Source organism: Schistocerca serialis, chromosome 11 (genome assembly GCF_023864345.2).
Source record: "Schistocerca serialis cubense isolate TAMUIC-IGC-003099 chromosome 11, iqSchSeri2.2, whole genome shotgun sequence".
NCBI lineage: Eukaryota > Metazoa > Arthropoda > Insecta > Orthoptera > Acrididae > Schistocerca > Schistocerca serialis.
Window position 1 is genome coordinate 124,225,113 of NC_064648.1, and position 24,377 is coordinate 124,249,489.

The 24,377-nt window shown below is 44.4% G+C and overlaps 1 protein-coding gene across 19 annotated transcripts in view; it reads right to left on the reverse strand.

Moving 5' to 3' along the window:
* LOC126427195 (THAP domain-containing protein 1 B-like) overlaps nucleotides 1-23,033 on the reverse strand; it is a 443,316-nt gene extending 420,283 nt beyond the window's left edge. For 7 of the 19 annotated variants that reach the window (XR_007576562.1, XR_007576557.1, XR_007576561.1 and 4 more), the window contains exon 1: nucleotides 22,587-23,033. Coding sequence is in view for 6 of the 19 variants with exons in the window: in XM_050089428.1 (XP_049945385.1) it covers nucleotides 22,587-22,739 (153 nt within the window). In the remaining 13 variants the exon portion in view is untranslated. Of the gene's footprint in view, nucleotides 1-21,288; nucleotides 22,120-22,208; nucleotides 22,384-22,586 lie in introns of those variants that run through there. The other 12 variants (XR_007576551.1, XR_007576571.1, XM_050089426.1 and 9 more) reach the window with 6 other exon arrangements.
* Between the last annotated feature and the right edge of the window lie 1,344 nt (nucleotides 23,034-24,377).

The following is a 24,377-nucleotide window of genomic DNA, read 5'->3' on the forward strand; positions in this document are numbered from 1 at the left end:
GTCTGGTATTCTGCGCCGCAAATTTAGGTGTGTCCTGTATCTTGACGGAGAACTCGATAGCATGAAAGTTATAACAATTACACAAATCGAAGTACCTACCATATCGAGATGAACACTGTGGTTTTTTCTCATAATTTCTCTCACGAGCCAGGACTGACCATACAAAACAAGCCTTATGCTTTTCATTTTGAACATTAATGCATGGTGCTATATAGCTAGGCCCTGCATTTACCGGATCGTAGACGGATATGCAGTGGTACGACGAAAAAAATATATGGTCTGCTTACAATGGCGTTCCTGCCGCTGCCGCTGCCGCTGCTGTTGCTGGCTTTCAAGAGCCAGGTTGTCAATTATCCGGTGGACAAATACTGAAAGAAAACGAAATTCTTAATGAAAAGAAAAGAAGTAACGCTTAATCGATCTCTGAAATCGCCTACAACAACAATATACACTGAATCGCCAAAGAAACTAATACGGGTATTGCGTATTGAAATACAGAGATAATTACGGAAGAATAAGGCGATGCAGTTGGCAACGCCTATATAAGACAACAAGTGGCTGGCGCAGTTGTTAGATCAGTTACTGCCGCTACAGTGGCAGGTTATCAAGATTTCAGTGCATTTGGGCGTGGTGTTACAGACGGTGCTCGAGGGATGCGATACAGAATCTCCGAGATAGCAATAAAATCGGGACTATCCCATAGGGGTATTTCAGAGTGTATCGTGAATATCAGGAATAGGTAAAACATCAAATCTCCGATATCGATGGGGCCGGAAAAAAATCCTGTAAGAATGGGATCAACTAAGACTCATGAGAGTCGTCTAATGGGACATAAATGCAATCCTTTCGCAAACTGCTTCAGAATTCAATGCTGTGCCATCAAAAAGGGTCAGCATGCAAACCATTGTACGGAACATCATCGATACACTCTTTTGGAGGTGAAGTCCACTGGTGTACACTTGATGACTGCCAACACAAAGCATTACACCTCGTCTGGGCCCATCATCACTGACAGTGTACTGTTAATGACTTAAAAAATGTTGGCTGGTTGGATGCATCTCGTTTAAAATTGTATTGAGGGGACAGACATATACAGGTATGGAGACAACCTCATGAACTCTGTTATAGTGTGGGGCTTGTGCAGTTGGAGTGATTTGGGAGCCCTGATATGTCTAGATACGACTCTGACAGGTGACACGTACATAATGATACTGTCTTAATACCTGCATGCATTCATGTCCATTTGCATTCCGTCAGACTTGGGCAATTCCAGCAGGACAATGCGACAGCCCACACATCCAGAATTGCTACAAAGTGGCTCCAGCAACGTTAGTTTAAACACTTCCACTGGCCACCAAATTCCCCAGACATTATTGAGCATAACAGGCATGGCTTGAAACGTGATGTTCGGTTGAGATCTCCACAAAAGATTGCATTTATTTAACTCGAAGAATAAACAATTGTTTTCATGCAGATATAGTTATTTTTCTGCACATTTGCAGAAGAAAGGATTTTTTAACCTCATGAATTCAGAATCACTACATAATCCTAAATAATTCTTCATTTCCATGCTATTATTAAAGACAATTGGTCAGTTGGACGTCACATGGTACAAGCCAGCCGTTCTGCACCCAAGCACGACATGAGTGTAAATGGGAGAATTATCTAACTCGTAGTTACCTTAGCATATAGAGCGATGTGAAACATACATTTTACAGTCTGAGAGGTGAATAAAGAAAAAAAGGGTGCACAATGAACAACTTATGCAGATTGGTCACAAACTGAAACGAATATAGGTATCGGCAGAAAATACAAAATTATAAACTTTGGTGCCTGATGGATGAACATGTGACACTGCAGTGCAATAACAATGCGTGACTTGTAAGGCTAGCAAACAGGGGATGTGTCGATACCAAGGTATAAAGTCTTTGTGAATTTCATTCTATGTACTCAGCTACGCAGTAAGTACGCCTGGCAGGTAGGCATGTGCACAATATACGCAGAAGTTAACATTTGAGAGAGGACGTGTAGTTGGGTTAAAGAAGGTAGTCAGAGTAATTGGCAGATCACTCACCATCTGAGTGGGATGATGCCACTATTTGCTGATGGTAGCAGGAATGGGTGAAGCATGGAAGAAAAACACCATCAAGAAGGAAGCAGTCAACTTCGAGAGACGACAGAATGTGAGGACTGAGGAAATGTCAGAGAGGCGCTCAGAGCCTACATCAGGGACAAGTATACATTCAGAGGCCAACCTATTGTTCTCTTTTGATTGACAGGTCATTAACCTAATGTTTTGCTAATAGGATTATGACCCCGTGGGGATTATCCCTCTGTTCGATTAACAGGCCTTTAACCTAGTGTCCCCACCCATCACCCTACCCTTCCCTTCTCCCACGTCCATCCCCATCCCTCTGTGAACTCCCCTCGCTGATACGAGCACACTTTTGATATCTATTTGAATGATTGATTAATGATATCGATCAACTGATTAATCCCATCTGGGAAACCCCTCCCCCACTGTGAAATTCAGTGTATGGAGTATTGTTTAATTATTTGTATTTGTTTATTTATTTACGGAATTTCGTTGGGAAATCGATTGAAGGGTATGGAACATTGTTTAAACAGTTTAGGCAATATAGTTTATTTATTTAAAGAATTCGGTGGGAAATTGATGTTGGTTCGTGGAATATTATGTGAAGAATTTAGACAATGTGTGGAATATTGTAAATTTAAGCAATTTATGGGATATGAATCTCTGAATGAAATTTATTTTATTTGTTTATGTATAGATTTTGGTGGGAAATCGATTGCAATGTATGGAATGCGTGCAATATTGTTTGTTTATATAGTTCTTTATTTATATTATTGTTTATTTATGTAATTTATGGGACAGAAGGAAATGTATAGAACATTAAAACGATTGCAATGCTTTTTCATTCATAATGCACAAGCAAACACATATTTACAGTGTCACAGAGTGCTTAAACACATCTGGAAAACTTGCTTCCTTTTCACCACATGTGGAGGCTACCCAGATTGGGACGCACTAGAGGAATTTAATTCGACTACAGTCCATTATCCTTGTTTTGCTTTTGTTGACTTTCATCTTATATCTTCCTTTCAAGACACTGTCCATTCCATTCAACTGCTCTTCCAGGTCCTTTGCTGTCTCTGACAGAATTGCAATGTCATCAGAAACCTTCAAGTTTTTATTTCTTCTCCATGGATTTTAATTCCTACTCCGAATTTTTCTTTTGTTTCCTTACTGCTTGCTCAATATACAGATTGAATAACATTGGGGATAGTCTACAAACCTGTCTCACTCCCTTTTCAACCACTGCTTCCCTTCCATGCCCCTCAACTGTTAAAACTGCCGTCTGGTTTCTGTACAAATTGGAAACAGCCTTAGACTCACTGTATTTGAACTCTACCACCTTCAGAATTTGAAAGAGTGTATTCCAGTCAACATTGTCAAAAGCTTTCTCTAAGTCTACAAATGCTAGAAACGTAGGTTTGCCTTTCCTTAATCTATCTTCTAAGATAAGTCATAGGGTCAGTATTACCTCACGTGTTCCAACGTTACTGTGGAGTCCAAACTGAACTTCTGCGAGGTGGTCTTCTACCAGATTTTCCATTCACCTGTAAAGAATTCGTGTTAGTATTTTACAGCCATGACTAATTAAATTGATAGTTCGGTAGTTTGGCTTCTACCATATTTTCCATTCACCTGCAAAAAATTCGTGTTAGTATTTTACAGCCATGACTAATTAAATTGATAGTTCGGTAATTTTCACATTTGTCAACACCTGCTTTCTTTGAGATTGGGATTATCATATTCTTCTTGAAGTCTGAGGATATTTCACGTGTCTCATACATCTTGCTCACCAGATGGTAGAGGTTTGTCCGGGCTGGCTCTCCCAAGGTTATCAGTACTTCTAACGGAATGTTGTCTACTCCACGGCCTTGTTTCGACTTAGTTCTTTCAGTGCTCTGTCAAACTCTGCACGCAGTATCATATCTCCCATTTGATCTTCCATTTCCATAATATTGTCTTCAAGTACATCGCCCTTATATAGACATACTGTGGATTTGGAGGGATTTATAAAAGGTAGGGGGGGTCGGAGATCCAGGCCGGATGGGCGTAACAAAGGATAGGGCGGATGAGGGATTTATAAGTTTGGAGGATGGTGGAGGGGTCCAGACCCCACGTATGGCCGGAAAGGAGCTTGAGGAGACAGTCGGGAGCGTGCCTTGGCTAGGATTGTCCGGAGATGGGGAGTCCAGGAGAGGCGACGGTCGAGGGTGACGCCAAGGTACTTAAGGGTGGGAGTGAGGGCGATAGGATGGCCATAGATGGTGAGATAGAAATCAAGGAGGCGGAAGGAAGGGGTGGTTTTGCCTACAATGATCGCCTGGGTTTTGGAGGGATTGACCTTGATCAACCACTCGTTGCACCAAGCAGTGAACTGGTCAAGATGGGATTGGAGAAGGTATTGGGAGCGCTGCAGGGTGTGGGCAAGGGCAAGGAAGGCGGTGTAATCGGCAAACTGGAGAAGGTGGATGGGGGCTGACGGCGGCGGCATGTCCGCCGTGTACAATAAGTACAGAAGGAGGGAGAAGACGGAGCCTTGGGGCACACCGGCGGAGGGGAAAAAGGTGTAGGAATCCGTGTTATGGATGGTGACATAGGAAGGACGGCGGGAGGGAAAGGAGCCGATCGGACGGACGTAGTTAATGGGAAGGGTGAAGGTTTGGAGCTTGAAGAGGAGACCGGAATGCCATATGCGGTCATAAGCACGTTCGAGGTCCAGGGAGAGGAAGATTGCGGAGCGACGGGAATTAAGCTGTTGGAAAGGAGATGAGTGAGGTGAAGGAGAAGGTCGTCGGAAGAGAAGGACGGCCGAAAGCCACACTGGGTAACGGGGAGGAAGCGGTGCGTGCGGAGATGCGGGTGGATGCGTCGGGTGAGGATAGATTCCAGGACCTTGCTGAAGACTGAGGTAAGGCTGATGGGACGGTAGGAGGAGACGGCGGACGGCGGTTTGCCAGGTTTAAGGAACATGAGGATACGGGAGGTTTTCCACAGGTTGGGGTAGTAACCGGTGGACAGGACTACATTGTAGAGCCCGGCCAGTGTGGAGAGGAAAGAGACAGGAGCTTCACAAAGGTGACGGTAGGTGACACGATCGTGACCAGGAGCGGAGTTGCGTTTTGTGTGGAGTGCAGCAGTGAGATCCTTTGAAGTGATAGGGGCATTGAGTTCCGTGTGTGCAATGTTGTCCAAGTACTGGATACTAGGAGCGAGGAGAGGGACAGAGGTGTCAGTTCGATCACAGGTATCCGGGAAGAGGGAGTAATCGAACTGGGGATCATCAGGGATGGAAAAGACATCGGAGAGGTAGGAGGCAAAGTGATTGGCCTTACTAAGGGTGTCAGGGAAAGGGTGATCATCATGGAGAAGAGGATTGTAGGGGGAGGGTTTAGTTCCGGTAAGGCGACGGAAGGCTGACCAGAACTTGGACGAGCTGATAGGTAGAGTATCAGTTAAATGGGTGCATGTCTGTCGCCAGTCCCGGCGTTTCTTAGCCGCGAGCAAATTACGAATGTGTCGCTGGAGTTGCCGGTGGCATCGTAGTGTGTCCGGGTCACGTGTGCGGAGGAAAGCACGGTAGAGACGGGGCGAGATTCACGGAGGAGGAGGACGGCCTGTGGGGGTAAGGTAGGATGGTGGGGGTTGATGGCGACAGTAGGGACGTAGGCCTCCACGGCCTCAGACAAGGTCTGCTGGAGAAAGGTGGCATGGGTGACATCAGCGGGGTGGTGGTAGGTGAAAGGGTGGCAATCGACCTGGGTGGAGAGAGTATCCCGGTAGGCATTCCAGTTGGCACGGGAATAGTCATGGACGTACTTAGGGAGGGGGTCGGAGCAGGGGCGACAACTGTCTGAAACGGTGAGGAGGACAGGGAGATGGTCGCTACGAATAGGCTGCAGGACATCCACTGTTATGCAGCCAAGCAGGTTGGGGGAGGAGAGGATAACATCGGGAATGGAGTTGGATTCGGGACGGGTGTGCTGGGGGATGGGAATGAGGTCACCTTGAAGGGAGGAGAGGAACCAATGCCACCGCCGTAACTGGGCAGCGGAAGGACTATGGATGTTGAGGTCGGCGGCGATCACATAGGAGGAGAAGGTAAGGTCGATGTGGGAGAGGAAGTCGAAGGGAATAGGGTCGATGAGGCGGACATAGATGGTGGCGCAAGTAACGGTAAGGCTGGGGAAGAAGAGACTAGGGATCAGGTGTTCAGTGGGGTCAGGAAGGAGAGGTTGGAGCCGAACGGGGATATGGCGGTGGTTCCCAATGGCAACTCCGAAACGCGCAATCGGGAGGGGATTATCGGAGCGGTGGAGGAGGTAGGACGAAGGGTGGATGGTGTGGTGGGGCTTCAGGAAGGTTTCATTGAGGAGGAAGGCATCCACACAGTGGGTGGCAGGGTGTGCAGGAAGAGGTTTTTGTTGGTGGGAAGGGAGCGGATGTTGTTGAAAAGGATATGGTGCTGCCGCGCCATGACAGGGATTTAAATGAGTGTGTCAAGATGGGAGAAGGTGAAATGGGCCTGGTTGTTGGAGTAGGTGGCATACATTTAGAGTTGGAAAACGGAACGGGCGGCGAGGGAGATCTGTTGAAGGGTGTGCGGGCGCTGAAAAGGATGAACATTCTGAAGGACAATGGTGAGGAATCTGATGATGTCCTCAGCGGTAGGGGGTGGGTGAAGGGAGTTACCGTGAGGGGTGGGGGCGTCCAGAGGGCGGACAGGAATGGTGAGTTCAGGAGTGGTAGGAGGGGCCAGGCCTTACACTTCTGAGAGTAGGTAGGATGAGGCAGGTTACAGGTATTACAGGAGGGGGCGGGGGGGGGGGGGGACTGGAGATTGGGGCACTGCCGTAAAAAGTGGGCTTACCTACAGTGCGGGCAGGTGGGGGCCTCGCGACACTCAGATGTTGGGTGCGCATTATACCGCAAGCACCTTTGGCAGCGGAGGGATTGAGGAGGGGAACGGGAGGGGTCAACCTTATAACGCTGGTTAAAAGGAGGGCACCCTCCTTCATGAGACGGTCTATTGAGGGGGCGTGACCAGAAAAAACCCGCATAAGGCGGGTGGGGTCAGCAGCGTTTTGGATGCGGCGAGCCACACGCACCTCCAGATGGGGATGGGCCTGAAGCTTCGCCAACACCTCCTCCTCTGTGATCACTGGACTGAGCCGAGTGATCACGGCGGTGAGGGTCGGCGGGCGACGCGGGGGTTGGGGTTGGCGGGAGGGAGGTGGGGAAGGAGCAGGGGGGAGGGAGGCATGAGGGACAAAGCAGGTGACAGGGATGCGGGAAAGGAGGTCGGTGTGGAGGGTAGGGCGGGGGGAGGAGATGAGTACCGAATCACGGCGAGGAGTGAGGAGGGAGATGGGGGCACCAGGACAATTCTGGCGAAGGAACAGGGTGAGGTTCCGGGCTTCAAGGAGGGAGGGATCAGGACAGGAGATGACGTAGCGGTAGGAGGAGGGGGTAGGGGCAGAGGAGGAGGGGGCAGGGACGGGTGGAGAGACATCCTTGGCATCAGGGGTGGGGGAAGGAGGATGAGGCGGACCCTTTTTGGGAGCAGAAGAGGCAGGGGTGTCACTGGGGCGCTTGACGGCGGTGGAGGAGGTGGGGGGGATGGGAACAACTGGAATGTGGCGGGTAGTGGCAGGTCCCGGGGCGGGAGTCGGCGCCGGAGATGGTGAGGGCGATGGCGAAGGCGATGGCGAAGACGATGTCGAGGACGATGAAGACGAAGGTGAAGGGGAGAGCGGATCATGGGCCGTAGCCCGCCGGGCGACCACCCTGGCAGGGGCTGCAGAAACGGAAGGAGCAGAGGGAGGGAGTGGAGGGAAGGGATCAGAGGAGGCGCCTGAGGGAGGAGCCGGGGACGGGGCGACAAATAGTGAGGGAGATGAGAGAGTGACGAGTGGGGGGATGGACTGAGGGGGGAGTGAAGCGGCACACAACGTGATAGTGGTGGCAGCAGCAGAGGGGAGGTGTATATAATGGCAGTGGTGGTGGCTGTAGAAGAGGTGGTGGGGGTTGACATTATGATAAGGGGGAAAAAAGCACAGTACTAGACAAAGGAGCAAACGAGAGACGGGCAGAGCAATGAGAGACACAGAGGAGAAAGGGACGGAGAATGACGAAGGAGACTGGGGCCTAAGACCCACTCTGCTGCCGCTGGGGGGGGGGGGGGGCGATCCGGCTGGCTGACTGGCTGGTGGGGACTCCTCTGCTGCTGCTGCTGCTGGCGGATGGTGGGGGCAGCTAGGACCACCGCTGGCCACTGTCTGCGACCGCTGGTGGCAGGGACTGCTGCTGGCTGCTGGCTGCTGGCTGCGGCCAGCGCAGGCGAGGACCGCTGCTGGCTGCTGGCGTAGACCGCTGCTGGCTGCCGGTGGGGACCGCTGCTGGCGATGACCGCCGCTGGCAGAGACCGCTGCTGGTTGCTGGCTGCTGGCTGGACTGACGCACGCCGACGGGCTGGCTGACTGGCTGGCTGGCTGGCTGGCTGGCTGGCTGGCTGGCTGGCTGGCTGGCACCTGCAACATCTATCACTTCGATCGGTACCAGAATAGCACAAATCGAAGGGCGGTATTCAAACGAATTACCGCCGGAGATGGCACTACTACTTGCGATTGCATTTATGAATAGCATTTGCCATAAATAGTAGAAACGAGTATGAAGCCGTCGTCAGGAACCATTCAGTCTAATTCTCACTCACATGATTATCATTAAAGAATAAATATCTTTTTTTTATAAATATGCTTTCCTTAAACGAATCGTTCACGAATATCCGAGCAGGGACCGTAAACCCGACTTTTACATTAGGCAGGTATCGAAGAACGGCACCACCCGTGCTGTCATCAACAGATGGACGCACAGTAGCCACTCTTGCAATTGCTGCAGTGCCGATTCTTTCTCCCTTCAGTTTTGACGCCAGTTTAGAAGAAAGAGCTTGTTTAACGTTTTAATTAGGGTCTGAACATGTTCGCCAGATAAAGATAACAGACTACCGCCGTATGTATTAAGGCAGTTCCCAGCAATTGCGTGACAAATGCTTTCCGCTGTGATGCAGTTGCTTCAGGAAATGGCATTGTCACCTGAAAGTGGCAACCTCCTGTATGCTGATATTCTCCAAACCAAACAAGCCTCCATCTGATTCCGCTTCCTACCGTCCTATCTGTCTCACATTGGTGTTCAGCAAACTCTTGGAATCTATCCTTACCCGGCGCATCCATCACCACCTCCACCAAAACCACCTCCTCCCTGACACCCGATGTGGCTTTCGAACTTTCTTCTCCACCGATGACCAACTCCTCCACCTCACTCATTTCCTCTCCCTCCAGCTTAACTCCCATCGCTCCGCCATTTTTGTCTCCCTTGACCTCAAAAAGGCCTACGACTGTGTCTGGCATCCCGGTCTCCTGTTTAAACTCCAAACCTACGCCGTTCCTGTCAACTACATCCGACTCATGGCCTCCTTCCTCTCCCGCCGCCCCTCCTACGTTACCATCCATAATCCCAATTCCCGCACCTTCTACCCCTCTGCCGGTGTGCCCCAGGGTTCTGTCCTCTCCCCTCTCCTCTACCTCCTGTACATGGCAGATATGCCCCAACCCCCTTCCAGTATACCTCTTGCAATATGACGATGACACCACATTCCTCGCCCTCACTCCTACCCACCAACGGTCCCAAAGCCTTCTCCGGAATCACCTTGTCCTTTTTGCCGCATGGTGTAACCAGTGGCTCCTGAAAATCAATCCTTCCGAGACCCAGGCAATCATCGTAGGTCATACCACTCGCTCCTTCTGGCTCCTGGATTTCTCCCTTACCATCTGCGCCCGTCCTTTCCACCTCAACCCCACCCTCGCCTACCTTGGCCTCACCATTGACCGTCACCTCACTTGGGTCCCTCCACTCCACTCCATCCAATCCAAGGCCCACAACTGCGACCCACTCATCGAACTCCTCTCTGGCCGGACATGGGGTGCAACACCCCTCTACCATCCTCCACACCTACAAATCCTTAATCCATCCCATCCTCTGTTATGCCAGTCCTGCTCCCCCCAAATTCTATAAGTCCCTCCAGATCCTTGAGTGTCATGCAGTCCCCCTCGCCTTCTGTATATGCCTCCCATCCCCCATGCGGATCCTTGATGACCTCATTCCTTTCCCCCATCTGCTCCTATTCCTCAAACATATCCACATACTCTACACCTCCCGCCGCCTAGATCCCCCTCACCCCCTGTTTGCTCATCTCTTCTCCCATCCCCGCCCCCTGCCATCTCTCCACTGTTGTGTCACCCTACCCTCCATCTCTACACCCTTCATCTCCTTTCCCAAGGTGGCTTCCATCAACTCCCCATCCCTGATGATGCCCTCTCTCTCTCCATTTATCCCTCCTATCAACTCTGATCCTCACCCCCTCCTTACCTCCGTCCTTTTCCTGGGCTCCCCTTCCATCCTCTTTTTTCCCCACCTACCATCTCTCTGCCTCCCTTCTCTCCCCTGAGTCCTCTTGTATTTCCATTCTCTCCCTTTTCCCATTCCCTCTCGCGTCTGCCCTGCCCCTCCCCTCCTTATGAGTCCTCTACCTCCTTTGGTTCCTCCCCCTTTCGTTTTTCCTCTCCTCCCTCCTTGTTTTACCCCCCCCCCCCCCCCCCCATCTGTTCAGCTCCCCCCCATCAGCCCTCGGCTATGGTGTGTCATCTTTGTGCCGACATTTTAGTGCAATGTTTACAGTGAGTTCAAATGGTTCAAATGGCTCTGAGCACTATGGGACTCAACTGCTGTGGTCATCAGTCCCCTAGAACTTAGAACTACTTAAACCTAACTAACCTAAGGACATCACACACATCCATGCCCGAGGCAGGATTCGAACCTGCGACCGTAGCAGTCGCACGGTTCCGGACTGCGCACCTAGAACCGCGAGACCACCGAGGCCGGCTTACAGTGAGTGTTCAGTGTTGTGTGTCTTTTCCGAAGCGTTGCGAACAGACGTCATACTGTCGCTGGGTGTGATTTTTATATTTCTTGCTAACAGAAACCAGACTTTGGCCGTGTTTTTTAATTGTCTGTTTACTATGTTACCTGTCTGCTTCCTGTGTATCTAATTGGCTTTGCCAACCGTTTGCTTTATGTTTTAGCTTTCCACAATTTTCCACCGTTTTACAATTTAAGTCACCGTTTTATCCCCTGCTTTTATTGTTTCTTATCTTTTTCTTACGTTTTAAAAAGTCTGAAGGCTGCAGAGCAGCGTACTAAGCTGCTGCCAGCCCGCCCCCTTAGGGCGGAATCGAGATTCAATAAAGGAAAAAAAAAGAAATGGAAGTGGCAGACGCTAGCGGTAGACATGGCGTTATGGATATGGACTTCATCATAAGACTAAACCTGGTGTAAAAAACACAATCGCGATGATAGGTCAGAAGCACTAGCAGACGTACACTGGTGTTATTACGTTCTTGGAAGTAGGTCCTACTTATGTATTAGCTACATTAAATAAAACAGTATGATGTTCAAATCTATTAAGAGCCACCAACCTTTTTCTTAATAACGCTTTAGCTACGAATTTTAATTTAATTTCAAAAATGCTCGTCCGCAGCTCGTGGTCCTGCGGTAGCGATCTCGCTTCCCACGCCCGGGTTCCCGGGTTCGATTCCCGGCGGGGTCAGGGATTTTCTCTGCCTCGTGATGACTGGGTGTTTTGTGACGTCCGTAGGTTAGTTAGGTTTAAGTAGTTCTATGTTCTAGGGGACTGATGACCATGGCCGTTAAGTCACATAGTGCTCAGAGCCGTGTGAACCAGCCAAAAATGCTCTACAGTCACAGCCTCTTTATTGTTGAGCTCTGATTGTCGCGCTGTTAATACGCGGAATGAAAATACCTGAGGCTGCAGACTGTTCCATAGTGAAACAGGGTTAAAAAGAGGGCCGAAAAATAGATTATTCTTAATGTTTTTCATAAATTTACAGAGGTAATCGGCTTTGAACTTTTCTGAGGGACTGTGTTAGACACAGTGCAGTTACGCATCAAAACTGCAGGTTTCGCTGAATCGGTAGCCCGCTGTGGGCGTTTGTTCCCTGGTTGCAATTTCCCCATAGTCATTTTTTTTCTCATTCAATTTGAAATAGCTACATCTCGTAATTGTAGAACTCATCATAATTTTTTATGAATAATGTACGAATTCTTGTTTCTACTTACATATTACTTGCGAAATTCTCGTTTTTATTGGGTATATAAATTCTGAATTATCGATTTTTATGAATGACTGCTAACAAAAGTTGCTTAAATTATGAAAACATAAGAATATAAGTTTTAAGACAAAAATGAAAAACCAAACACTTTTTATTTGAATTATCTTCATCGTTTTATACCACAGAAGTAGATAAGCCTCGTAGAAACATGAAAAACAATTCTTTTCACAGCATCGAGCATGGCATACAGATTCTGGATTTTTACATTTGCCACTGTACCATTACAATACGAACTCAGCAGAACTGATCTGCTGCCAAATGAAGGGAATTGGCCCAAGAAATAACAAGACTTGCCAACTGCCAGACGTAGACTACTGGTACAAACGCACGCAGCTTTTTCACACGTCACGCAGTACGCTGGCGGGATACAGAACGGCTCGTCAAAAAAGAAGAAGAGAAAATGGGGCGGCTGGTTGGCATCGTGTATTCTGATGTCGACAGGGTCGTTATCAACGTAGCAGGTGACACTTCCAGAACTGAAATGTATTTCTCCGACTCCGATAACGCAGGAGCTAAGAGATCACCAGATGACTGACTGTAATAAATACATTAGTGGCTTCAGTGTTCAACAGTACGATGAAATCCCTGCAGTATGCTTTTACATTATACACAGCTCGCTATGTTTAAGTTGGAAATTTTCATCACTCTTGTTTGTAATTAGAACACCATGTCAGGCGACAACAATTGCATTTCATGCTTGTCGTCTGGTGACTGAAGAAGTGAGCGGTAGTGGTGGAGTTTCTCCAAATATAGTTTCATTCTCTTTAAAAATTAAATGACATTCGAAGCTATCTTGTTTCTTTCCTCGTCTCGTTTTACATCTGAGCTGCAACTGTTCACATCATTGCAGGTAAGTTGGACCGCTGGCTGGCCAGTGCTGTCCAAGTTTGATGCTCCGGTATAGCTGTTGTCCCGCATTATCGCTCCGTCTGTGTGCGTGTAACACAGCACAAAACGTATCCTTATGATCTTACTTGACTGTACTGGTCTCAGATTGGTTTCCGCTCCACGTGAAACGAAATCCAATTATATTGAAGCAAACATACAAGAATACATGACGTAATGGTTACATCAGTTTTATTCTTATGATGAACAGATTATAATTACGCTGTGCTGTCTTCCAGCATCGTCATTATATGAAACCGGCGAATGCATTGATAGACAACATTCTTTGGGGGCAAACGACCAATCTGAATACTACACGGTTCGCGTTATAACATTGCCCCGATTTGAGAGAAAAACATAGATAAAAATAATCTCAGGGACGTATGAATTAGAATGTGATTGATTAAACTGCGAATGACCGCTAACAGTGTTCGGCCATGACCCCCAAACAATCCCAGAAACAACTTCTCTCCAATACAGCCCGAAACTGCACTATGAAAACCATACTAAACTCATGTGTGACGTGAACAGCAAGGAAAGGGATATTCAAATGAAACACGGCTACTTAAGATGAAATTGACATAATTATTTCACAAAAGCACACATGTGACACTACACAGCTTATCTCGGTACCGCAGGACAAAAGGGAGAGGGGAAAACAAGTCGCCTTCCGCTTTTTTTTATATCGTTAGACAAACGAGCGTACCTACTACATTTTGTTTCAACATTTTAACTCAAAGATACTTCTTTACAAAATAATTCATAAATAACTAGAAATACATCATCTCATTAGTACATCGTTTCTTTCAATTATATACAAATTTATTTTTATATGCAAAATTATTTACGATATTTTCAGGCGATAATTAAAACTAGGGCTACTTCTTTATACATTTATAACGTAACATTTCAGCACGCTATCTGAACGTTCGTGAAGGGATGTGGCGGGACCGCATGTGATGACCAGTTATGAAAGAAAATGTAGCACTATGGATGTTCGGACATACAACCACCTACATTGTTGAGAACAACGATGCTACATGCTTCGAATATCTGTCCTACGTTGAAGGGGAATATTTTCGGTTGGCGCGGGTGACAATCATCGGAAAACATTTGGCAACATGCTGCATATCATGACCATGGAATCCGCGCAAGTACTCTCGATTGCTGCACTTAACCCATAACCGACACGCTATTGAAGAATTCCGTACAATGCTATAGCCTGTTCATGTGGGTGATATACGTGCGAGACTAGTTGTAGAAGTGGGCAGCACGGGGGAAACAAGCACATGGAACAAAGGCACTTCATTAAAAATAGAAAAAAATCAAACCTGACATATGCTTAAATTCATGTGTCATCCTGACGATGACGATGGGGGCTATCGTCGAAAGCTCGCGATTTTATCCCGAATTGATGCGGCAAGAAAACCGAGAATGTTTTACATATAAATGCCGTCACAAAAGACTTTTTTCTCATGATGATTAAATTCAGTCCGCTATTTATCATCAACTAAGGAATTTTGTTACTTACCAAGACAGAAGAACAACGAAATCCTATCTATTTCCTCATTTCCATACCATTATTTTAAAAAATTGGGCAGTTGGCAAAAGGCTGCCCAAGCACTCCACTTGTGTATATGGGAGAATTTATCTAATTAGTAGTTACTTTATTATATAGAGTGGTGCGAAACATGCAGATACATTTTACACTGTGACAGGGGAAAAAGAAGAAAAAGGTGCACCACAAACAACTTGTGCAGATTGGTCAAAAATTGAAATGAATGCAGATATCGACAGAAAATGCAAAATTGTAAACTTTGGTGGTTAATGAATGAATGTGTGACGCTGCAGAGCAATTTCAACGCGCAACTAGCGAAGTTAGTAAATGAGGGACATGTCGGCAGGAAAAAATACAATCTTTACGAATTTCATTCTGTGTACTCTTCTGGACAGCAACTATGCATGGCAGACAGGTATTTAGACACTATATGCAGATGTCATCATTTGGGAGACTTGTTGGGCTGAAAGAAGGCAGTTGGAGTAATAGACAAATCGCTCGACATCTGAGGGGGAGTGATGCCACTATTTTCCTATGTCAGCAGGAATGGGTAAACAGTGGCCAAACATAGCATCAAGAAGGAAGTGCTTGACCTCAGGAGATGACAGAACGTGAGGTCGGAGCAGTCTTCAGAGAGACACTCAGAGCGCCGGATTCGTCATTATTGTCGAGCTGACGTGCAACTGGTACTTCATTTACTGCAGGGACCATTAACAGGCGGCTCATAGAAAGGGGCTGTGTTCACGTCGCCCCTGTACAGCATCAAGCTCGTATTCAGTGGAGTCAGGCACATTCGGCCTGGAATCCCATTGAGTCGAGTAGAATTGTCTTCAGTGATGAGTCCCACTTCGAACTGAGCCCCAAATACCAACAAACACTTGTCTGGAGATACTGCAGACAGTGGTGGGATATCAAACAGACAGTCCCGCCATACGGGAGGACAATCAGGTTTTACTGTCTGGGGTGCTACTACATTTCCCAGTAAAACCTCTTTAGTTGACTTCTGTGGAACCCTTACAGCGCAGCGGTAAGTCGACGATATTCTATGCCCCGTTTTGTTGCTCCATCATGGCCTGGTCATACATTTCAGCAGGATAACGCCCGACGGCAAACGACGAGAGTTTCTACTGCTTTCCATGCTCCACTTCGACCAGCAAGGTCGCCAGAGCTCTGTCAACGTTTCGAGCTTTATTAGCAGGGCCCTTCTGTCGGTATGGTGTATTGATGATCTAACACGCCAGTTCCACATAATTTGGAAAGTCATTCGTCAGTAAGACATCCAACAACTCAATCAACCAATGACAAGTCGAATAACTGCTTGCATAAGGGGCAGAGGTGGACCGTCGAATCATTGGCTTGCTCAGTTTACAGAGGTCTTTCTCTTGAATAAATCATCTACTTTTCCTGAAATTGTAATCATTTGTTTGTCTGTATATGTACATTACATCCACCGATATCCATCCCACTCTAATTCCTTCGTGGTATGTCGTTGTTTTTGTCTCAGAGTGTACACTAAATTAAGAGCAAAAAAAAAGGGTCAACTTTTCTGTGGTGACTAACGCCACAGTGTTCTACAACAAAATGCTAGTCGAGAGCAGAGCGCAGTAGTACGTTTCTCTTAATTACAAAAAGTGATACAAATTCGGAATTATGCAAAATATGGCTACATCGAATTGGAACGAAAGATACATTTTTCAGAGTCTGCTAGACTACATGAAGTAAATATATATTTCCCTCATAGTGGATTACTTAACATAGAAATCGTATGTAAAATTATGTGGGAAAAGAAGCAAGTGTTTTTTTTTGTAGTGCAGCTAGCAACGTGATGGATTTCAGATGTAAACTTCACAAAACTAATCCACACTCAGTGCAAAATAATTTTTTTTTTCTTCGTCCTGTCTCCGATTAATACTGCTGTCTTGTGAAGTTTATGTTATTCATAATAGAGTTGTGTAAGGGTTTTAAAATCTAAATCACATTACATTTTTATATGTAGTTTCATATCTTAGCATACTTTTACACCTGATCAGTTTCAGATGAAGCTGGGGGATGTTGTTAATAAACTATATTTCATGCCTGAGGCACTGGCGTAGTTACGGAGTTTGGCAGCAAGCGCTGTGTTTTAACTTGACAGACACAATATCTCCTCCCGCCCCCCTCGACAACCCCACAAAAAGCTGAACAAGTACTTCTGGAAGAGGTAGGGACAAATTTTTCGGAACAAGTGTTTAAGTAAACAAAATATAGTGTTTACAATTTTGTAAACAGTTATTATGAATGGATAGGAATATGTAAAACTCATTCTTGTAAATACCATAGTTCTAACTAGTTATTGATGAATCAGTACAAATAACAAGTGATCTTCTTATTGGTGGGTAAGTTCAACATATAATTTAGAGTTATTGTAACTTATTATGTCGCAAATTTTTTTTGCTCCATCGGAATCGATATCTTTAGCACCACTATTTTGGATCGACAAAATTGTCATACTACACTGTGGTGACAAAAGTCATGGGATATCCCCTAATATCGTATCGGATATCCGATTACACGAGGTAGTGCAGCAACACGACGTGAGATGGACTCAGGAAGTCGCTGGAAGTCCCATGCAGAAGTACTGAGCCTTGCTGCCTCTACAGCCATCCGTAATAGTGAAAGTGTTGCTAAAGCAACATTTTGTACACGAACTGACCTCCGAATTATGTGCCATAGATGTTCGGTGGGAATAATGTCGAGCGGTCTTGGCTACCAAATCATTTGCCGGAATACTTCAGAATGTTTTTCTAACCAATCTCGAACAGTTCTGGCCCAGTGATATTTTTGGTAGCAGGAAGTCCATGAATTAAGCCAAATGCTCTCCAAGTAGCCGAACGTAGCCATTTCCAGTTAATGATCGGTTCAGTTGACCCAGAGGATACAGTCCATTCCGTATCAACACAGCCCATGCCATTAAGGAGGCATCATCACCTTGCACAGAGCCTTGTTGACAACTTGAGTCCATGGCTTTGTGGGGTCTGCACCACACTCGAACCCGCGGCACTGTCATAACGGATACTTTCGTCGTCCGTCCCACACTGATTTCTGTTATTATTCCACGCAGTGTATCTTTCTGTTGGCACTGACAGCTCTACACAAACACGCCTGCTCTCTGTCGTTACGTGAAGGCCGTCAGCCACTGCGTTGTGCGTGATGAGGAGAACGCCTGAAACTCGATATTTTCGGCACGATCTTGAAATTGTGGAAGTCAGAACACTGGACTCCCTAACCATTTCTGAAATGGAATGCCCCACATGTCTAGCTCCAACTACCGTTCAGAGTTCAAAGCCTGTTACTTCCGGTCGCGCGGCCATAATCATGTCGGAAACCATTTCACATGAATCACGTGTTTACAAATGACAGCTCTGCCCATGCACTGCCCTTTTATGCCGTGTGTACGCGATACTATCGGCATCTGGATATGTTAATGACTTTTGTCGTGCTTGACTCATGGTAGACCAAAGATAATATTAATTAGTTTGAATTTTAAATAACTGCTTTGATGTGACACTACTGAAATACACCAAGTTCAGAAAAACTTTAGCACCAAAATGAGGATGTGAACAGATTCGAAAAATCCGTATTCAAAAACGAACTATAAGAACCTTAAAGACGTCCAAAAATGGATTCTTCTTTCTCAACTTTGCCAGCTTGCAGAAATCTTCTCATGTGCGAAATTTCTGCGAGGATACAATCTTCAGAAATCTCATGATTATTGTCCTCTAAACTTTTTACAGTCATTCAAAATTCCATCTCTGAGGTTTTAGCCAGATTCCTGGGTCCTAAAACTAGGAAACGATGTGATACACTTTCCATGGTTTTGCAATGTGTATCGACTACATTACGCTTGTTGGTTCTCTTCTGCTTATATTACTGTGCTATTTCGGATCCTTACTAGACAGGCTTGACAGAGGACATCGAAAAAGTTCAAAGACAGGCTGCGCCTATTCTATTATCGCGAAATGAGGGACAAAGTGTCATCAGTATGATGAGGTGACAGTTATTAAAAGCAAGTGGTTTTCCTTTTCGCCGAGTGGTTTTCACTGAAATCCAAACGCCACCTTTCTCCTCTGAACCGGAAATTATTTTGTTAGCAGGAAATTATCATCTTAGTAAAATAAGATAAATCAGCACTCGCACAAATAGATTTAAGTGTTCGTTTTTCCCACGAGCTTTTCGAGAATGGAACGGTAGTCAAATAGTCTGAAAGTGGTTCGATCAATCTTCCGCCATGCTCTTAAATGTGAACTGCAGAGTATTCACGTAGATACAGATGTGCTTATTTTTCAAACCACTGTCAAGTGCGTGGAAGAAGCTACTTAGCGCCATACAACGGTTGGGAAGACTGATATCAGACACCCTCCCCTCACCCTACCCCCTTGAAATCTTGATTCTGATGACACACTGATCAGTAACGTATCCTAGGGTATACGTTAGGGTAAAAGATGATAATTCGGTTGACTTTACAAATACCTAATAAATGTGGTGGTAACATATGGACCTATAGTTAACCTTACATTAATGTTCGTGCCATATTTAAATATACACAACACATTTTCCATCACAAGAAGTAAAAGTGCAAAGAAAATTGATAAAATGTGTATTAAATAATGGACAAGGTTCCGACGAGAATTTTGATGTGTATTACACGGTCATATATAGGAGCGATGGAGGGATATATACTGAGAGATGGAACACGTGTCGACTACGTAACTTATGGATTGTTTTTTCATTTAATAACTTATGAAAAAGGGGCATGTGATACTTAACAAGCTTCACTTTAATAAGTAAATTTCCAGAAAACATTTATTTCACAAGTTTTTGTGACAAGGAGTCAGATGTCAAGACTTTTTCATTCTTTTATAAATACTTACATCTTTTGTCACACACACATCATTTTTTCGTTTTACAAAGTTGTTTAGTAAAATATTTGCACTGCAAGTCAATATACAATGTATGATAGATTCAAGAGTGTGACCTTTTAAACAATGGAAACCAAGAAGTAAGTATTTTGGAACATTAATGGCTGCTTCTTTCACAAGCACATTTCTTTGATTTACTTGTTGCAGGAACAAATTTTTCCTTTTCTTTAAGAATTTTTTATAGTGTTAAGTATACATAGGAAACACATGTGACTACATCACCGCTAGGGTATGTTAAACCTCCCCTGTCATTTGCCATTATCAAATCATCTGCTTGTCTTGTTTCTTCGGATGTTACAAACCCTTCACAATATGGACAATTTATTTTAGATGCACTTGGTGTGAGCAATATAATGGAGTAATGGCCAAGTGTTTTCGTCTATTTCATCAACATCACTATCATCAACTACTACATTTAATAGCTGTGGGTTGTCGATATCTTGAAAGCCTGGGATTCTACAACAAGCAGCATCAACATAATTAGGTCTTACAACATCACCAAACACTTTGGACTTTAATACAAGAGGAAACATACTCTGGGCCCTTAATTTTCCTTGTTCCAAATACCTGCCTTAGCGATACATGGTAACTTCCCCCATTAAGTTGGCGGTATTTCCCAAACCTGTCCTTCAAACTGTTTGTCTGTATTTTCCCAAAGAGCAAATATGTTCTCTTCTTCTCACACAGCCAGTATTCACTAAAATCAATAAAGGCTGCAGTAGTATGTTTGAGAGGAAAGTGTGTTTCTCTGGTCAATTTCTTTCCTCAATTGCAATCTTCCCATGAACACAACCACGAGAGAAAGTTTCTCAAAAAGTCATGAATATGTTTTGAATTGAGAGTAATCTGTTCTTGGTAAACATTTCTTAGCCTTTTACCCTTCAGCAGCGTTTCAACATTTAATATCAAACCACTGACTTATTATTTTTACAAATGTGGCAATACTCTCCCAGTTTTCAAATTCTTTCTTGCACCTAGTTGTTGCATTGCAACAACTGTCGTGTTATTAAAAATACGCAATGCTAATTTCACATTTTGCCATTCAAAAGAATTTGGATATGGTGACTTAAGTGTTAAAGTGCTGCCGTACTGCAATAGTTCACCTTTTTCTAGTAAATGTAGTTCCTTCAGTGCTGTAACAGAAGCAAGACCTCCCTTCAAGCCATCACTAAAAGAAGGAAAGCACAAAATTTGGTCCTTTTCGTTACCCCAGTTGCCCCGTTTACATTTTAAAATGCGTACAGTATCTACAAAATAGTAAATTGGGCGGTCTGCAGAAGTCTGCTCGGGATGAACATATTTTATCTGTACACTAGGAGGGAGGGGGGGGGGGAAGAAAAGTATGAAATAGCTTGCTTATTAATAGCATTATTGTCAGCTACTACTATTACCTCAAATCCCACTGCTTCTAGTTTAATTGAATTGTGTGAACTGGGAGAATATGCACCACATCTTTGTACACTGAATCCATACTCTGGATCATAAAAACATAAGCACTAGTTGCACACAAAACCACATCTGTGTTAAAAGCACCACCTACAAAATTGCCACCTTTATAGTCAAGTTGTGACTTTAAATAAATCTCATCCATCAACAGGACAGTTTTATCATTCACAGATAAAGCACCAACTTTTTGTGGTATGTAACTGAGAAACAACTCACTCTCATGCTCAATGATTGGGTTAGTTGGAATTTTACTCCAAAGTTTTGACAAAGTACTGGGACCGGGAATGGAAAAATTACGAGCACTCCTCAAAAACCTATATGCATGTGGACAGATAGAATAAGGTAATGACCATAAAATCATTGAAACACTCCCGCACCTAATCTGTGTTGGACTATTAAATCTTGGAAATGAAACTTGTTCCTTCAAAAATTTAATTTTATGCTCACTTTCTGGTAATTTTTATTACAAGTTTTCCAAAATGTCTTCAATGCAAGACAAACTTGCCTCAAATGGAGCCTCATGTATATGAAACATCACATACAACTCTTTCAAAATATTGCTAACTGTACCAGTATCACTTACTTGGTTTGATAATTTAATCTTACCAGCACAATTTAGCTCAGCTTCCTTCACAAATGCACTTAACACTAAATCACTATTTATAACATGACACACAACACTTAGATAAGGAGCATCCTTTAACACCCGTGACCCAGTCACTGTGCTTTTCACAATCAGATAATTTTGATTTAAAATCTTCTAAACTAGCAAATGAACTCTTCTCCATCATTTTTTGTGTGATCCCACACTCTGCTCAATGACTTTCTCAAGTGCTTGGTTCCCCAAACGTTCGCGACCCTCTGTATCTTCTCGAGCTGGTGCTTGTTTTGAAGATAAATACGTAGAACATCCTAGCAACTTTGATGGTACAGCATCTGCAAATGGAGAGAGATAAACATGAGATTCGAATAGCAATGTTTATTGATCTTAGACATTTAACAATATCGTAAGAAAATTAAGGAACCTGTACTTTAATCTGTAAACTGATTACAAGTACCCTTTACGATAAATTTTCACGAACGTTTCTTTAAACGTGGACGGTCCAAAGGTGCTGTAAACTGTAAAGAGTTTGCCAGTTTTGGGTCGTAAGCACTGGTAATTTTCTCAATGACGTCTGCAGTGAAATGCAGTTCACATATCTGAAAAGAAGCATATATTTCACTGTTAACGTAAGGCAGAATGTAAACTGACAAATGAAATCTAACTGAGGACTGCATAAAGTGAGCTTAAAAGTATTATGCTTCGTTATAGATAAGCTATTGATTTGAATATTCAGTTCTGTGACATAGCAGTATTAAAAAGGGTAACAATATAGAAATAAATTTAAATTACAGATACTTACAACGAACTGTTTACTGGGTTCCCAGTCATTCCTACGAACTGCAGCGATCCGTTTCAATCTTAATGCTTCATCAGACGGGAATGAAAAGACGCTAACTTTTAAACCGTTGTCGTAGTTTCCCCTACAATAGGGCATACAGCACTTGCATGGCATTTTGAGCAGATGCTCAATAACAATCCGAATCGCATATGACAGTGAGAACAAGATTTCCGTCACAAATGTTACAAAAACAAAGCCATGCTTTCAGTCATTGCTACGAAAACAAACCAATGCAGTGACCACGCTTCCAAACGTGAAACACCACTTCTACCACAGATAGCACTGCTCAACTGCAGAACGCTAACGTCACAGCTCCCACAGAATTGTGTGCGTAAGCTTTGTTTTTATGTGTAGTTGCTACAATGCGACTCGTTTTCGGCCAGTCACGAATTGCAGACGGAGCTGAAATGATCGCCATATTTTCTGAGGTGGCGCCTCGCAGTGACATCTGTTGGCAGCGCCTAGCAACACTGAAGTATTCAAGCGCTGCTTATTTTACTTTACAAGTTCAGCACGAAAATATTGAGAGTAAGAAACAATTCCGTATTTATATCAAGTATTTATTTCTATACTGCTAATAAAATAGCAATAACCACCCTCGCCCTTGGTATGTCTGTGAAGAATATATTTCATACCCACAAAATTTCTTGGTAAAGTATTCTTTAGATATGGTAACTTTGTCCTGTGACTTGTATTACTTATCTTTTATTAGTCCAATTTTTGTAAGGTACGGATTGTATATTCCGTCCCTATATAGGAAGCTCAAATTGTGTATCGGTATCTCTTCAGTGCTTTACTATACGTGAAATATATCTTCTCCTTTCAACATTTGTTTTATCAACTGCAATATGGTTTGCTAGTGCGTTATGGGGCTGACCTATTTGTATATATCCCTGTCTCTCCCAGTAATTCCCAACAAGCAACTCCTCAAGCTAAGAGTCAAATCGGGTAGACTGGTAGTATTTCCAAACTTCGACTTTCGAAGAAGTCGGAAACTTAGTTTTAAACCTATATCGAGTTTACAGTAAAGCAACCACCTTTCTTTTATTTTCGTGTTTATCTTCCTTGTCTGCCCAGTCTGTAAATTTCATCGATTTAATGGTTGCATGATAGTTTAGTTTTTTGTATGAAATTCCAAGGGTACTATCGCCTTCCCTCGCTCCAGTATTTAAATTACAGTAAGCCTTTCTTTCGTCGACGGCGCACAGCTTTGGAAATCCAGGCAAGTAGATCCTATTTAGTAATGGGCTTTGTGGTATTGTGAGTTCTAAGGGACGAAAAGCGGAACACAAAATTGTTAGAGAGAAAACAGGAAATGTAATCGGTTAAAATGATTGTGGCTAGAATATCGTATTTTCCCATAGCATATAAATGTATAGGATCTGTTTAGACTGTGACGTATGTACTAAAGATCCACGGGAAGTGTTGTACTCATGAACGTTATAAACGGCAGATTTAGTTTCATAGCTGTGTTGTATGCAACTTACTACTGTTGTAGTGGCATCCGTCATATCCATTCCTGAACAAAAAACAACAAGTGATAAATTTTACTAAAATTACCACACTATCTACAATAAACAACACTATATTAAGCTTAACACGAAAACGTTAACTCAATGAAACGAATTCCACTGCAAACACAGCCGACACTCGAACAATTCTGGATAATGAGCAAAAGCAAACTGCGCCCATTACAGCACACAAACGAAAACCCTGAACACACCACAAGAGAGCACAACAAACCACAACACG